At 57.5% G+C, this 13,783-nt stretch overlaps 3 protein-coding genes across 5 annotated transcripts in view; 1 reads left to right on the top strand and 2 right to left on the bottom strand.

Moving 5' to 3' along the window:
• The window catches only part of ELL (elongation factor for RNA polymerase II), a 50,037-nt gene extending 42,612 nt beyond the window's left edge, over window positions 1-7,425 (bottom strand). Inside the window, exon 1 of one of the 2 annotated variants that reach the window (XM_059870085.1) lies at window positions 7,255-7,425. In XM_059870085.1, the coding sequence (XP_059726068.1) occupies window positions 7,255-7,389 (135 nt within the window). In that variant the 5' untranslated portion in view covers window positions 7,390-7,425. Of the gene's footprint in view, window positions 1-5,976; window positions 6,004-7,254 lie in introns of those variants that run through there. The other variant, XM_059870086.1, reaches the window with a different exon arrangement.
• The window catches only part of KXD1 (KxDL motif containing 1), a 132,775-nt gene that overhangs the window by 116,769 nt on the left and 2,223 nt on the right, over window positions 1-13,783 (top strand). The gene's annotated exons all lie outside the window — the stretch shown is intronic.
• FKBP8 (FKBP prolyl isomerase 8) lies at window positions 8,137-13,779 on the bottom strand. Of its 2 annotated transcripts, none has more exons than XM_059870209.1 (9): window positions 13,680-13,779; window positions 12,908-13,186; window positions 12,604-12,773; window positions 12,258-12,346; window positions 11,809-12,026; window positions 11,563-11,735; window positions 11,400-11,477; window positions 9,374-9,511; window positions 8,137-8,948 (listed from the first exon to the last, which is right to left on the bottom strand). In XM_059870209.1, the coding sequence occupies exons 2-9, from the start codon at window positions 13,170-13,172 to the stop codon at window positions 8,862-8,864; spliced, it is 1,218 nt and encodes a 405-aa protein (XP_059726192.1). In that variant the 5' UTR covers window positions 13,173-13,186; window positions 13,680-13,779; the 3' UTR covers window positions 8,137-8,861. The 2 variants fall into 2 exon arrangements, with proteins under 2 accessions (XP_059726192.1, XP_059726190.1); XM_059870207.1 differs by lacking the exon at window positions 13,680-13,779 and adding an exon at window positions 13,482-13,611.

Below are 13,783 nucleotides of genomic sequence, written 5' to 3'. Positions count from 1 at the left end.
ACGTAACACACTGATTGCAGCCCATCGCAGAATGGGCCTCAGTGGGGAGGGATACAGAAGGAAGATTAAATTAGTTCTTCCACCTCAGTTGTAGAAAATATGGATCCTGTGGGCACAGTGATATGGATTGAGCCGGAGTTTCTTCCGTCCTGCTGGGATTTTTGTTAGGATTTTAAGTAACACACATCTGCTCTTGCTAAGTAACAACAATCAGCTTAAATGTCATATAGAATCACAGAATGGTTTGGGTTAGAGGGAAAAAAAAAAAAAAATCACTAAATCCAGTTTATTCCACCCCATGCCAGGAGCAGGGACACCTTCCACTATCCCAGGTTGCTCCAAGCTGACCTGGGACACTTCCAGGGCTGGGGCAGCCCTGGCTCCTCCAGACCTGTTCCTGTCTCCCCATCACTGATCCCACATGAACCTGCCCCAGCCGCCCTTATCAAAGCATGCCTGAACTCATATATGCTCAAAATACAGAGCTAAGTAGCCAAGAGGATGTTTGTGCTGATGAAATCTAAATACTACAGAGATTTAGGCAATTGGTTGCTCTCAGGAAGTTCTGTGGTACCTGCTGAACTGCATCACGTGTGGACAGGAACCTCAAGGACAAAGTCTGCGTCCACCATTAAACCCAAGAGCACAGAATGGAGCCCAAAAGGAGAAATATCTCAGCTTTCCACAAAAATCTGCACTGAAGTGTTCTCTGCACAAAGGGGGAGCAGGGGGTTAACCACGACCAGACTGGACCAGACCAGGGAAGACTCCAGGTGGGTGGAGGTGGGCAGCTCAGTCAAGCCCTGCTCGCCAGTGCTGACCTCTTTTTGAGTTAAACAAATGCTGGTTTCTTTAAATTAGAAAAAGGCACTAGTCCAATGTAAAGAAAGGAGAGACCAAGTGCACGGAGCTGTGTTTTTTCTAGACTGTAATGCAGAAAGGATTGGATTTTGGGAAGTCTGCTCTCCCAGTACAGCAGGAATACACACAGCACTCAGCAAACCGACTGCTGAGGGGTTTAGCACGTTCTTTAATATATAAATGCTTGAAAAAAACCCAAAATCTCCAGTCAGAAGGCAATACCAGATTACCAGGGTGTGCAAAAGTTGCCTTATGTACATGGGATGTTCCTAAGCAACACATGAGCTACTCCAGAAAACTTATCAGCAAATCCAACCTCCTTTCCTGGATAATTCATCTAGGTCAAGCTAAGGCACGTTGAACACCAGAGCCCAGTTTTGGTGATGCCTCCTGTGTATCCACCCTGGATGAAATATTAGCATAGTTCAGGTTATCAGCATGTCTTTTCATGAGCATTAAGTTCACTGCAGATAATGGTTCCTCCAGAACCAGCATCAACCTTAATTATTCACAGGCAACGCTATCCCAACCTTCCTGACGTTGTGTCGCTGAGTGAGGACTGCCTTCCCCTCCCTCCCAACTCCTCCTCTCCCAAAAATCCAAACAAATCCGGGATATTTCACCACTGTGACCCCAAACGAGGGTACCCACACAGGATCCCAGACACAGGGTATCCCTTCAAAGTCTACCTAAACCCGTGCAGCCACTCCATCCATTCAAACGCATTCTCCTGTGCATTAGCAGCAAAAACACTAAGTCAGCCAAAATGTATTCTTCTCCCATGGATTAGCTGGCACAAATTAGTAGGGGAGTGACGCATGCAGTCTGTCCCTTCCCATTTTTCAACATGCACAAACACCAGGGATTTGGAGACGCTTCCCAAGTTTCTGCTTACGAGTTACAGGCAGAGTTTAAATGGTCTGAAACGTGCAAATCGTTCGGGAGATAACACGGCCATTTACCAAGGAGACCTCAAATGCTCCCTCCAACAAAAGCTCCCCTCCCTCCTTCCCTCCCTCCCTCCCTCAGCAGCGATAAAGGCGCTGCTGCTGTCCCAGCAGAGCCAGCACCACGCAAGGGAACTGTTTCAACAGCCAGCAGCTCTGTGCCAAGCTGCACCAGGACAGAAACCAACTGAACAGGACAGAGCACTTCACACGGGTGCAGAAAAGCCCTGATGTTGGAGGATCACTCTGAGCTGACCAGCAGGAGCCACTCCAGGGTCCTTGGGAGACACATTGATCTGAAGAGACTTCTATGATTCAGACAGAAGTTAAAAAGATATTATAACAGCTTTTCTTTCTGCTGTTTAAGTGGAGTAAGAAATCAGAATATGCTGAAAAAGAGAAAGGGTTTAATTTTGCTGGGTAAGGAACACAATCAAGAGATCCAGCTGCCATTGCTACAACTAACAAAATATCCCACTTGAATTAAAAAAGAACAACCTAGCCCCATATAAATAACATAAAGGGTTAATTTTCTAGCTTGCTTCCCCCTGCATTGCCAGAGAGCAAAAATTATTAATTCAAATTCAACCTCTCCAATTAATGGTAGGGTATGTTTTACTGATAAAAAGCAGATCACGTTTGATTTAAAAAAAAAAAAAAGCCCCATCAGTCACAAGGATTCTGTCACAAACTTTCTATTTTCCTTTGGCACATCACCAATTAGACCTAGTTCTTTAGTCTGCTATCACCAGTATAAAAAAAAAAAGCATAATGGGTTTATAATTTGCCACTAAATCCCATAGCAACTGTACGTCACTTTAGATGTAAATTACAGACAATTCCTTCCAATGCCGTTTGAAAACTACAGAGATGAATCTATAATTTGAGCAGATCCAAATGCTATATGGTTGAGAGAAAAAGCTTCCCTAAATAATTGAAAGGAAACCGCCACGGGCCAAAACATTCCTCGTGCACAACGTTCAGTGTCTCTTTGTCCCCCTTCCTTGCCATGGGAGGTGCCACATTCAGGTCAACGTGAAGAACACTGAGCAGGAGTTGAGCAGTTCAGGGTGTTCTGTAGATCCTGTCCCATTTCTGCTGATGAGCCGTACGTGTGCCATGAGCTTCCTCTCAGCCTCCTGTGATTCACTCAGTCATGTCACCGACTCATGCTCCCGATGTCGTAAGAGCCTCAATTTTGACGGACTACAGCATCAGTGAATTAATAGGACAGGAAAAAACAGGTTACAGGGAAGGAGGAATGATGCAAAAAGCTCTGAGATAATTCAATGAATTTTGATTGGAAAGGCGGATTGTTCCTCTCCTCCTGACACCTGCAAGCAGCTTTCAATTCTCAAGTCAGCATGAATACGCATTACCCTAAAGACCCTGTAATGACAGCACAGCCTTCATTTTGTGTTTCGTGCTTTGAACACAGCAAGATGAAGGAATCTCCACAACCTGCTCCAAAAGCCAAGGCTGGAAAGTTATTTCAACAAATAGCAACTCCAAGGGGTCGTGTTAACCCTCGTTTCCAAGGGATTGTTTCTCTCACGGTTGGTTTTAGAGCAGCATGGGGAAGATGATTTGGGAATCCACATCTATTGGACCACAGTGCCAAAATTCAGCTGGGTGAGCACAGGGACAACGTGCTTTGGTTATCTCAGCTTAGTCCCCAATAAATATTTGTGCATCTGCCAAAGTTCACCAGTGAATCAACCGGTGGCTGCAGTTCAAAACGCTCTGGGGTAGCAGGGGCAGAACACCAGGAGCAGGACGTGCTGCTCAGCTCCATCACCCAGGGATGCTACAACCTTCTTTAAGCCCTCCTAAAACCACCAGGCAAGGCAGGACCGGGAGCAGAGTTCAGCCACTGCTAAGTCAACACATAAAATGACAGGGAAAGGTGTGCAACTGCATCACGTTGCCTGTGATCAAAGAACCACCCCTCAACCACAGAGAGAGGTTTATAGAAATATGTGGAAGTCGGGAAATTCCCAGGTAAGGGTTCCAGGAACAGCCCCAACACTGTTTATGTGCCATCAGCACCTTCACTGCAAAGGAGACAGAGCTACTGCCAAGGGACACTCAGGTCTGAATCAGGCAGGAAGATGGGGACTTACCCAGGATGCTGCTAAAAAAACAGATGTGAAAAATAAAGGATGAATGATAACTAAGGGTATTAGGTGAGGATGGTAAAATATCTCCTCACTGAGGACAGGAATGAAAGAGGAAAGCAAGGCACAGGTGTGAGGAGTTCCCTTCTATCTTGACAGGGGCAGGAACAAAGTTGGGGGGCACACAAGAAGTGATGGGAAAAGTCATGGAATCATCTAATCCCAGAAGGGTTTGGGTCAGAAAGACCTTGAAGACCACCCAGCTCCACCCCTTTGCCATGGGCAGGAACACTTTCCACCAGATGAGATTACTCCAAGCCCCATCCAACCTGGCCCTGGCCATGCCCTGCCTTTTTGGGGGGAGTGGCAATGCCTAACCACATACACACCCCCAAAAGGAAGGCAGCAAAATGCAGGCTGCTCTAGAATTACACTCCCTGGAGAACACAGAGTTGTTTTAGGTGAGCACTCCAGACTAGCTCCATTTCATCAGTGGACAGACCAACTTGGGACACACTTCCCACTGCTCAGCCCTCTGAGCTCAGTAGCCAGAGCTCTCAGTTTCACAACTGTGGGGAAACAGTTTCAGGGGCAGCAAGTTTCACAAGGAGCAGTTGGGTGACATCTCACTGTGTCCCCTGTGAAGCCAGTGCTAATTCTCTTTTTAAGGCTCCTACTTCTTTCAGGTGAGCTACCAAAAAAACCCTTTGCAGGATCAGAAGCCAGCAGCCCTGTGAGCTGGAGCTCCTCAGCAGCAGCTCCATGTCCTCTGGACCTGACACAGGAACAGCTTGCTGGAACGTAAGAGCTGGGGATCAATATCAGAATCACAGAATGGTTTGGGCTGGGAGGGACCTTAAAGCTCAACCTGCTTCAAACCTTCCACTAGACCAGGCTGCTCCAAACCCTCTCCAGAATTTGGATCCCTGACCATTTTCTTCCCTAGGACGCAGACAATTCAGCAGAAGCGCAAGAGCACAGCTCAGCAGAGGCCCAACAAGACAAATATCTGTTTCTCCACAGCCCTGCTGCCTGATCCACACATGGTGCAGCTCCACACCAAGCCAGCAACTGCTCTGGCACCAGGGACACTCCAAACAAATGGCAGCTCGCCCGGCTGGGTGATCATTTTTGGATTATGTAATCCCAATACATTATTATTAGACCAAGAACAAACTCAACCAAGGAACTGAAGACATTTCCCTGCCCGTGCTGGCAGAGGGACAGAGCCTTGTCGCAGGAACGGCACGGACGTGCTCCCCCGCTGCCCCAAACAGGTCAGACTGCACACGTTGGGCTCCAGGTAACACAAAGAGCAGGATTGGATTCCAGGCCATTATCCATATTACACAACGCTGCCGTCAGTTCCACCGCGTTTCAAACCAAACCCAGCAAGAAGGAGCCTGAGCAAATTTTTTCCATTGAGCTACTGCAGGCCAAAATTAAAGCGGAGCTGGAGTGGACAAACAGAAGCTGCAAAGGTGTGTTGGAGGCAGCTCCTGGCAGGGCTGGGCCCAGCGCTTCCGAGGAAGCCCAGACCTTCAACGAGCTGGGGAAACTGTTTATAGAACCCATGCAGAACGAGCATATGTGTTTAATAGCCCACTAATTGTTGCGTTATTCACTACACAAACAAGCAGCTCTTCTGCCCTTATCCCTTCCTGCCCAGTTAATCACCAGGAGCCTCTGACTATTTCTCTTTTGGGTGGCGGTGAAGGAAGCAAAGTTCATTAGTGGCCGTTGGCCACCAAACAATCCCCAGCCCAGACTTCATTTAGAAAATAAACACCACTATTCATGTGTGACATGGGCTCGGAATAGCTTCCCAAAATATTTAACGCAGCTGCCTGTAGTCTTCCTACTCTCTCTCCCCCAAAATAAAAGGCTTTCCCAATATATAGGGAAGAATTATTTGGACTATTTGTTTCATTTTTCAGAGAGAAAAAAGCTAATAATGCAGTCTACCTAAGTCACTTATTCCTCCTGACTTCTCATAATGCTGATAAACACTCATTAAAATATAAGTTGATAAACCCTGGTACAGTCATTACCTTCGTCCTCATACAGAGATTGCCCAATTCAGTGATGTGATGTAACCAACACCCTAAATTAAAAATAGTGTTGTGACAACATATGGTTTATCCTACAGAAGCTGGCAGGCAGGACGCTCCTAATGACAAACGGGTTTAGGCTCCCAGCTTCCCCCAGCAAGGTGAGGAGACAGAAATGCTCGTCGCAGGATCAGAGGCGGAAAGAAAAAATAAAATAAAAATAAAATTACGCTAAAAAATGACAGTTTTGAACCCCTCTCCGGTCCATCCCAACACCAGCTGCCGAGCTTTGCCATTATTCTCTATTTACATGACTAATAAGCTCTCTGGATGCATTTCAAGGAAACGGCACGGAAAAGACAATCTGGAAATTTCAAAATACAGCCTGAACGTGCCTCCACCCCCCACTCCCGGGAGGGGAGCACCGAGCCGGCGGGGGATGAACAACCGGCTGTCCCGGGGAGGGGACAGCGATGGAGGGACCCCCGCAGCCCGGGATGGCAGCACCGGGGATGGACCCGCCGCCCGCCCCCCCCCCCCCCCCCCCCGGCTCTGGAAACCCACGTCACGTTCACCGGGGAAACGGGGGGGGCACCGACGTCCCTTCGCCCCCCTCCCCAGACACTCACGGGGACTGACGGCAGCTTCTCGTCACCTCCCGGGGGGGCACCGAGCGCCCACCCCCGCACCGGGACCGCGGGGCCCCTGTCACCCACCCGGGGGTGGGGGGCACACCGGGGGTCACCGCTCACCCACCGGGGTGGTGGCGCACAGGGGCCCCCCCAGCAATCACCGGGGCGTGGAAGGGGAAGCACCGACACCTCCCGGTGCCCCTCGGGCACTTGGCGGAGGATCACGACCCCCCCATTCCCGGTTCGCCGGTCACTCCCCGGGGGGCCCAGAGGGACCCCGCAAACACTGCCGGGGATGAGGAACACACCGGGGTGCTCCGGGGCGTTACCGGGAGGGGCACCGCGGCTCCTCTCCGGTGTCCCGCAGGCACCTGGCACCGGGATCGCCCCCCCCCCCCCCATTCCCGGTTCCCCGGTCACTCACGGACGGGGGGGGGGGCGGGAGCCTCCGCAACCCCTCAGCCTCCCATAAGGGAGTCCCCCCGCCCCAGGCCACACACCCACTTCACGAGCAGCTCCCCCCTCTCACCTCCCCTCACATCCCCGCCGGTGCCGCCCGCAGGGCTCCGTCCGGGGGCCTCGTGGCGGCCGCCCGCTCGCCCTCGGCGGGGCCGTGCCCGCCGCCCCACGCCCGCCAGCCCCGTACCTTACAGGCCTGGTAGCTCTCGAAGGCGCGTAGGGCGCTCTCCGTGAGCTTGACGTGGAAGACGGAGACGCGGGTGCCGCGGCCGAGGCGGCCGCAGGACAGCCCGTACCCGCGCTCCGCCTGCAGCGCCGCCATCTTGGGACCGTCTCCCCCTCCGCGCCTGGGCCGCCGGGGCCGCCCGCCGCCGCCACGCCCCTCCTTATGAATTATTCATGATACGCCGCTCCGTCGGCCACGCCCACGCGGGGCGCCTGTTGCTGGGGCGAGGAGGTGGGCAGCGGGCGCGCCGATTGGCTGGGTGATGCAGGGCGCCGCGTCGGATTGGGCCGTAGGAGCGGGGAGGCGGGGATATGTAAATAAGAGCGCGGGGCATGCTGGGGAGGGTGGTCTGGCGCAGCCGGGAGCGCTGCGGGAACGTGGGGAGGGGGCGGCGGGTGGGGAAACCCCCGGAATGAACCCCCGAGAATTACCCCCCCCGACCCACCCTGGGCTTTTAACCCTCCGCGTGTGAACTCGCTGCAACCCCTTTGGCATCACTTCCCCGGGCGTGAGCCCCCCAGGCTTGAATTCCCTGGACCCCCCAGGTATGAGCCCCCCAGGCATGAACCCTCTGGACCCCCAGGTGTGAGCCCCCCAGGCATGAACCCTCTGGACCCCCAGGTGTGAGCCCCCCAGGCATGAACCCTCTGGACCCCCCCTGGGCATGAGCCCCCCATGACACTCCATGGTGTGCACTCCCCGTACTCCTCCAGGTGTGAATCCCCCAGGCACAAACCCCCCAACCCCACAGACCTCCCCAGTCATGAGCACCCCGGTATGGACCCCCAGACCCCCATGCACACTCTATGTGTCCCCATGCGTGGCAATAAACAGGCCCGAAGGTGAAGGAATTGTCCTTTATTTGGGAAGTTCACAGTCAGTTTGGGGTGCGAGGACAGTGCTACAACCCCCCCCAAGAGCAGAGCTGAGGCTGGGCAGCGGCAGGTGCTGGGGGGGCTGCAGGGCAGGGAGGGACCCCCGACGGGCTTGGACCCACAGGAGGACAGCCTGGACAGGGGGTCTCCAGCGCTGCCCTCCTCCATCCCTCCCACCATGGGTTTCTTTGGCTTCCTATGGACATTGCACGCTCCAGGGATGTGCAGAGGAGGGCAGCAGGTACCTCCAGGAGGGCTGAGTACCTGGTAGCCCCCAGGAATCAGGGAATGTCGCTGCATTTCCCCTGGGCACATCCACATTGCTTCCAACAGCTTCCTTCTCCATGCCACCCCCTGCCCATCCTCTCCTGGCAGCAGGACCGCAACACCCGGGATGGGCACGGCCAGGACGTACCAGTGAGAGGCAGCTCCTGCTGCCTGTGACACCCTCAGGGCTGGAGGCTGCCCGGGGGTCCCTACTCTGCCAGCAGCCCCCTGCCCACAGCTGCACCCGCCCGTGCCAGGAGGGATATGGGGAACGTCGGGAGAGAGATCCGGCACCTCTGGCAGAGAAAGCATCCGTGGAGCTGCGAGTCCGTGGGAAGGGGTGGCAGAGCCTCAGGGCAGCCCCTCGGCAGACACAGCCAGGACCTGGCACCGGTCCTGTGCCCAGGGGCCACCCCGGTGCCACCCTCAGTTCCTGGCAGCGATGACCACGGACAAGGCCACGCCGCCGAGAGCGATGGCAGTCGCACCAAAGAGCCACTTCCAGGGGATGGACTGCAGGGCAGAGCACGGGGACGTCAGGGGCTGTGCCCGTGGCAGGGGACACGTGCCACCCTGCCTGCCCTGCCCGCTCTGCCCGCTGGACAGGGCATTCCAAAAAGGCAGTGCCATGTGGGACAGCGTGTGCCGCCAGCTGACAGCGCTTCCCAACAGGAGCTGGGAGCAAAGTCCAGAGCGTGCAGCTGGCATGGCTGGGATCCACAGCCAGGCCACTGCCAGGGCACAGGCTGTTATCTGGGATGTGTTCTGGGCACGGCTCCCGGAGCACGGCCCCCTGCTCCCAGCGGGATCGCTGTCCTGACACAGCCCGACCACATCCTGCTCGGGAGCAGGGCTCTGTCCCTCCTGGGGGACCTGGGGGACACTGACACACCCCCTGTGGGTCCCCACCCGCTCAGCCACCCCCCAAGAGGCCTTACCCAGGGCAGTTTGTCTTTGCACTTCCTGGGGGTGCTGGCGGTGCTGGGATTCCCCAGCATCTTCCTGTACATCTCCGTCTCCACATTCCTCTGGTCCGCGTGCTTCTTCACCAGCTTGGAGAGCTCAGCGTGGATGGTCTGGGGAGGACAGCGTGCTGTTATCAGCCCTGCACCATCCCTGCCTGCCAGGGAGGGGACCTGTCACCCACAGCACGTTCCACCACCCCTGGGATGTGCAGGAAGGGGGTGATGAGGCCTCATCCTGCCCCACGTCCCAACGCCGTGGGGCTGCACCAGGGGACACTCCATGGGTCCACTCTGTCCTTTTTGGCTGCTCAAGCCACTCCCTGCCTGGCAGCAGGGAGCAGAGCCCAGGGCTGATGCCAGACATCAGGGAAGGGATTTTATCCTTCAATCGAGACAGGAAAGTGTCTGCCTTGAGGACAGACGTGCACCAGCTCTCCCACTTTGTCTGGAAGCAGGCTGGGAAAGCGGGCTTAAAACTCAGCCTGGTGTCAAGTGGGATTGCAGCAAGACCCACAGCGTGTCCACACCTGCCCTGCCGGGGCAGGAAAAGGCTCTGAGCCCTGCGTGGGGCCCACAGGCTCCCCAAAAACAGCAGGAAGCACCAGGGAGCTGAGCAGGGCAGGGTGGCAGAAGGACGTTGTGGCGACCCTGATGGCACAGCCACGCTGTGCCCTCTGCTGGGGGACACATCCCGAGAACGCCAGCTCTGCCAGCTGGGGAAATCTGCCTCCAACACGAAAATCTGGATGGCTGGAGGACAGAACACTCCTGCCTGGAGCTCTCCAGAGCTGTCAGACAACCCTCAGCACCCCAGAACGTTTCCAAGGGGTCAGAGAAGGGATGTGTGTGACAGCCTGGCGGGAGGCAGGTGGAGCCCAGCATTCATGGAGTGTTTGCAGCACGGGCAGCCGTGGCCCCTGAGTCACCCACGCCGCGACTGGAGCGGCACCACCACTTCCCCAGGAGCCCGGGCAGCAGCTGAGGAGGGCAGTAATTTGCTGTTCTTGTGGTTTCACTGGACACGTCACTGCCGGGCATTTGGATTTTCCAGCCCTCTCCAATTAAAAGCTCCATCAGAACTCCTGGGGAGCAGCTGCCCTGCCCAGGGACGTGCCAGGGGAATGGTTCCCAGTGCTGCTCCCTCTCCACCCTGACCTCGATGGGAAAGAAAGGGTCTGGGGTCCTGCTCACCCTTCCAAGGGTGCTCAGACCACCTCTGAAGGTGCTGTGAGGCCACCAAGCACCTGCTGGTGCCACATCTCACCCGTGACCTTCAGGGACTGGATCATGACACAGATCCTGGTGGTCTGGTGAAACCCCCACAGGAAAGAAATGGACACACCAGATCCAGACAAGGATTAAAGCCCATCTGGAGAGCCAAGACCCCCCAGGACAACCCTGTGCAAGCAACACCTCCCTGTCTCCTCCCAGTCTCGCTCCTGCTGGGGTCATTTCCTGGCACTGGTTTTTGATTTCTCCCGAGGCTCCAGTCCTGCAGCTGATCATTAACTGACAGGAAATTCCTGACCCAGAGCTCGCCCTGCCCGGGCGCTGGACCGAGGTCTGGCTGCTCCCAGCACCCGGTGATTCACTCTCGGGGCTGCTCAGCGAGTTTGTGGGGACTCAGCTCTGCTCCACTTCCCCCAGCCACAGCACAAACTGCCCGAGCCACCTGGGGAACCTGGAGCAGCATGGACCCTCCCCACAGCATGGAGATGGGCTGGCAGGGACTCACCATCAGGACCAAAGGTCACCAGGGAACCTCACAACGTGGAGATAAGGCTGGAGACCAGCCCAGCCCCACTCCACGTGGTGCATCATTCCCCAGGTTCTGGGGGCTATTCCCAGCCTCCCTTCACAGAGCTGGGGACAGCTCCAGGGAGTCTCAGCCCCCCAGGGGCAACACTGAGGTTTGTAGGGACATGACAAGAGAGAACAAGCAGCATGCAGGAGACCCCCAGCCTAGGGGGACCACAGGCAGCACACACCTCCAGCCTACCTTGTTGGAAGGCTCCAGCTTCAAGGCTGCCTTCAGGATGGGAATGGCCTCTCTGTACTCTCCCTGCTGAGCCAGCACCTGCAGGGTGACACAGGGACAGAGCAGGGCTGAGGTCTGTCCTTCACCCCCTGCCCCACATCGCAGAGAAGGGGCCCCTCCTCACCTTCCCCTTCCGAAACAGAGCCTTGATGTTCCCCGGCTGGTGCTCCAGCACGAGGTTACAGGACTTGAGAGCTGCCTTGAAATGGTCCAACTTCAGCTGCGAGGCCGCCAGGTTGTTGAGACACTTCACCTTCACGTCCAGCAGCTCGGCCTCCTCATCTGGGCTAAAATCCACTGCACACCCCCCGAGGCCAGGTCACAGCAGGGCCAGGAGCCCGGGTGACCCTCTCTCGGTGGGGACAGGTACCTTTGGAGCTGGAGCCCACAATCCTGAGGGCGATGTCGTAGGAGTTGATGGCCAGCACGTAATCTGCCTGCTGGTAGAAGAAGTTGCCGCGCTCCCGTTTGCGGTTGGCCAGCTGGATCTTCTCCTTGCCGCTGAGCAGCTCCAGGTCCGGCGCGTCCCGAGCCGCCAGCAGCTCCACCTCCAGCGAGAGGGACGCGTTGGGGGGCACGTCAGGGCTCCTGCACAAAGCCACGCCACCAGTGTCACCTCTCAGGTGCTCCTGGCCTCTAACTGTGGCTCAGAAATCCCTGATGGATGATGTGGGTCTTTCCGCTCGAGGTAGGACACGCTGCTCATGGCAAGTGAGGCAGCAGAGGTTGGACAGCTGGGCTGTCACCAGGTGAGCAGGGGACAGCTTGCCCAGCCCTGTGTGGGACCACCCTGCTCCACCTGAGGTGCTGCCAGCTCACCTGCCCTGAGCTCCGTAGCAGTACTTGGCGTCTGACGCGATCAAAGCCGTCTCGCCCATCTCCAGGAGCTGCACGCACAGGTCCAGAGCCTGCAGGGGACAACACGGCACCATGGAAGGGACTGTAAGGATTCTCCACTTCCAACCTCCTGCTGTGGGCAGGAACATCTTCCACAAGACCAGATGGCTCCAAACCCCCTCTAACTTGGCCAACATCATGGGGAGGGAGCATGAGCAAGGGCAGAGGGGCCACTTTGATCCAGAAATGGGATGTCACAGACCCCAGCCCTCCCTGTGGCCCCTGAGGTGAGGTCCTGCTCCCAGGTGAGCTTCCAGCCCGTGCTCACCTGCAGGACATCGCAGTCCCCCAGCGTGAAGGTGAGGGCAGGGTCCTCTTCCACCACGGTGCCATCCTCCAGTGTGGCCTTCAGGCGGATTGTCACGTCCTGGCCCTTTTGGGGACGGCTCTCCACACCCTGGCCCGGCACCAGCGTCTTCTTCTTGAGCAAACCATTCCCTGGGCACAGAACCACCGGGGGCACATCGGGACCCGCTGGGCAGGGAAAAGCCCGACTGCCCCCAGCCTTGAGCGGCTCCTGCAGCCCCGGGGAAGCCCGAGAGGCCCCGGAACGGAGCAGCCTCAGCTCTCACCCAAAACATCGAGCCACTCCTCGGGGTCCCCGGCCGCGTCCCCCGCTCCCGGCTCCGGGGGCTGCGCGTCCTCCCGCGGCGGGGCCGGCGGCCGGCCCACGTCCTCCAGCGGGGGCAGCTCGCTCAGGTCATCCTCATCCTCCTCCTCTTCCAGGACCTCGAAATCCTCCGCCGTGTCCAGCTGAGCCGCATCCGCCGCCGCCTCGGTGCCGGTGCCCGCCCGGCCCGGGGAGACGCTCCTCTGTTCCTCCCCGCTGGACGCCATGGCGGCGGAGCAACCTGGAGCGGGGAGAGAGGGCAGGGATCGGACCTGCTCTTACCGGCACAGACGCTCCCGCCGGCCCGGAGACAGGCGGGACCCTCCGTGGTCGGGGGATGCGCAACGGGACAGCGGAGACTCCGGAGCGCCGGGGAAGGATGGGGCCTGGCGGGGGTGGGAGCTCGGTGGGATGGGGGGGGGGGGTCTGTCCGGTGGGATCGGGGGGTCGCGGCCCCGGCCCGGTACCGTGGGGGGGGCGGCCCCGCGCCCCCCGCCCGCCCCACGTGACCGCCGCGCGCCCCCCGCCGCTCCCACCTGGCCCCCGAACGCGCGGGCGCAGGCCCCGCCCCCCTGCTCCTATTGGCCCGGCTCCGCCCACCGGGCGACGCCATTGGGCGGGGAGCACGCTCGTCAACTGCGCGCCCGCGGAGCCCCCGACGCCTTAAAGGGGCCGCCACCAGCGCGGCCGCACTGGCGCGGCGGGCAGCGGGGTCGGAGGCTCGGCAGCGGTACCGGAGAGGCTTCGTGATGCCCGCAGGGGTCGCGACCCTCTCGCCCGGCCGGTCTCCGGGACTTCCGGCTCGGCGCGGTGACGCGGCGGGGTCGCGCCCCACGTG

This window comes from Haemorhous mexicanus, chromosome 29, assembly GCF_027477595.1.
Source record: "Haemorhous mexicanus isolate bHaeMex1 chromosome 29, bHaeMex1.pri, whole genome shotgun sequence".
Taxonomy (NCBI): Eukaryota; Metazoa; Chordata; class Aves; order Passeriformes; family Fringillidae; genus Haemorhous; species Haemorhous mexicanus.
Note: the sequence above shows the minus strand (reverse complement) of the source record. Positions and strands in the feature narration are given on the sequence as shown.

Excerpts from the sequence above, each read along its gene's own strand:
- FKBP8 (XM_059870209.1), bottom strand. The coding sequence starts at position 13,172 with ATGGCGTCCAGCGGGGAGGAACAGAGGAGCGTCTCCCCGGGCCGGGCG. Across the intron at positions 11,736-11,808 it reads TGTGGGCTCCAGCTCCAAAG|TGGATTTTAGCCCAGATGAG; the intron begins GTACCTGTCCCC and ends GGGGGTGTGCAG. Across the intron at positions 9,512-11,399 it reads AGCTGGAGCCTTCCAACAAG|ACCATCCACGCTGAGCTCTC; the intron begins GTAGGCTGGAGG and ends TGTCCTCCCCAG.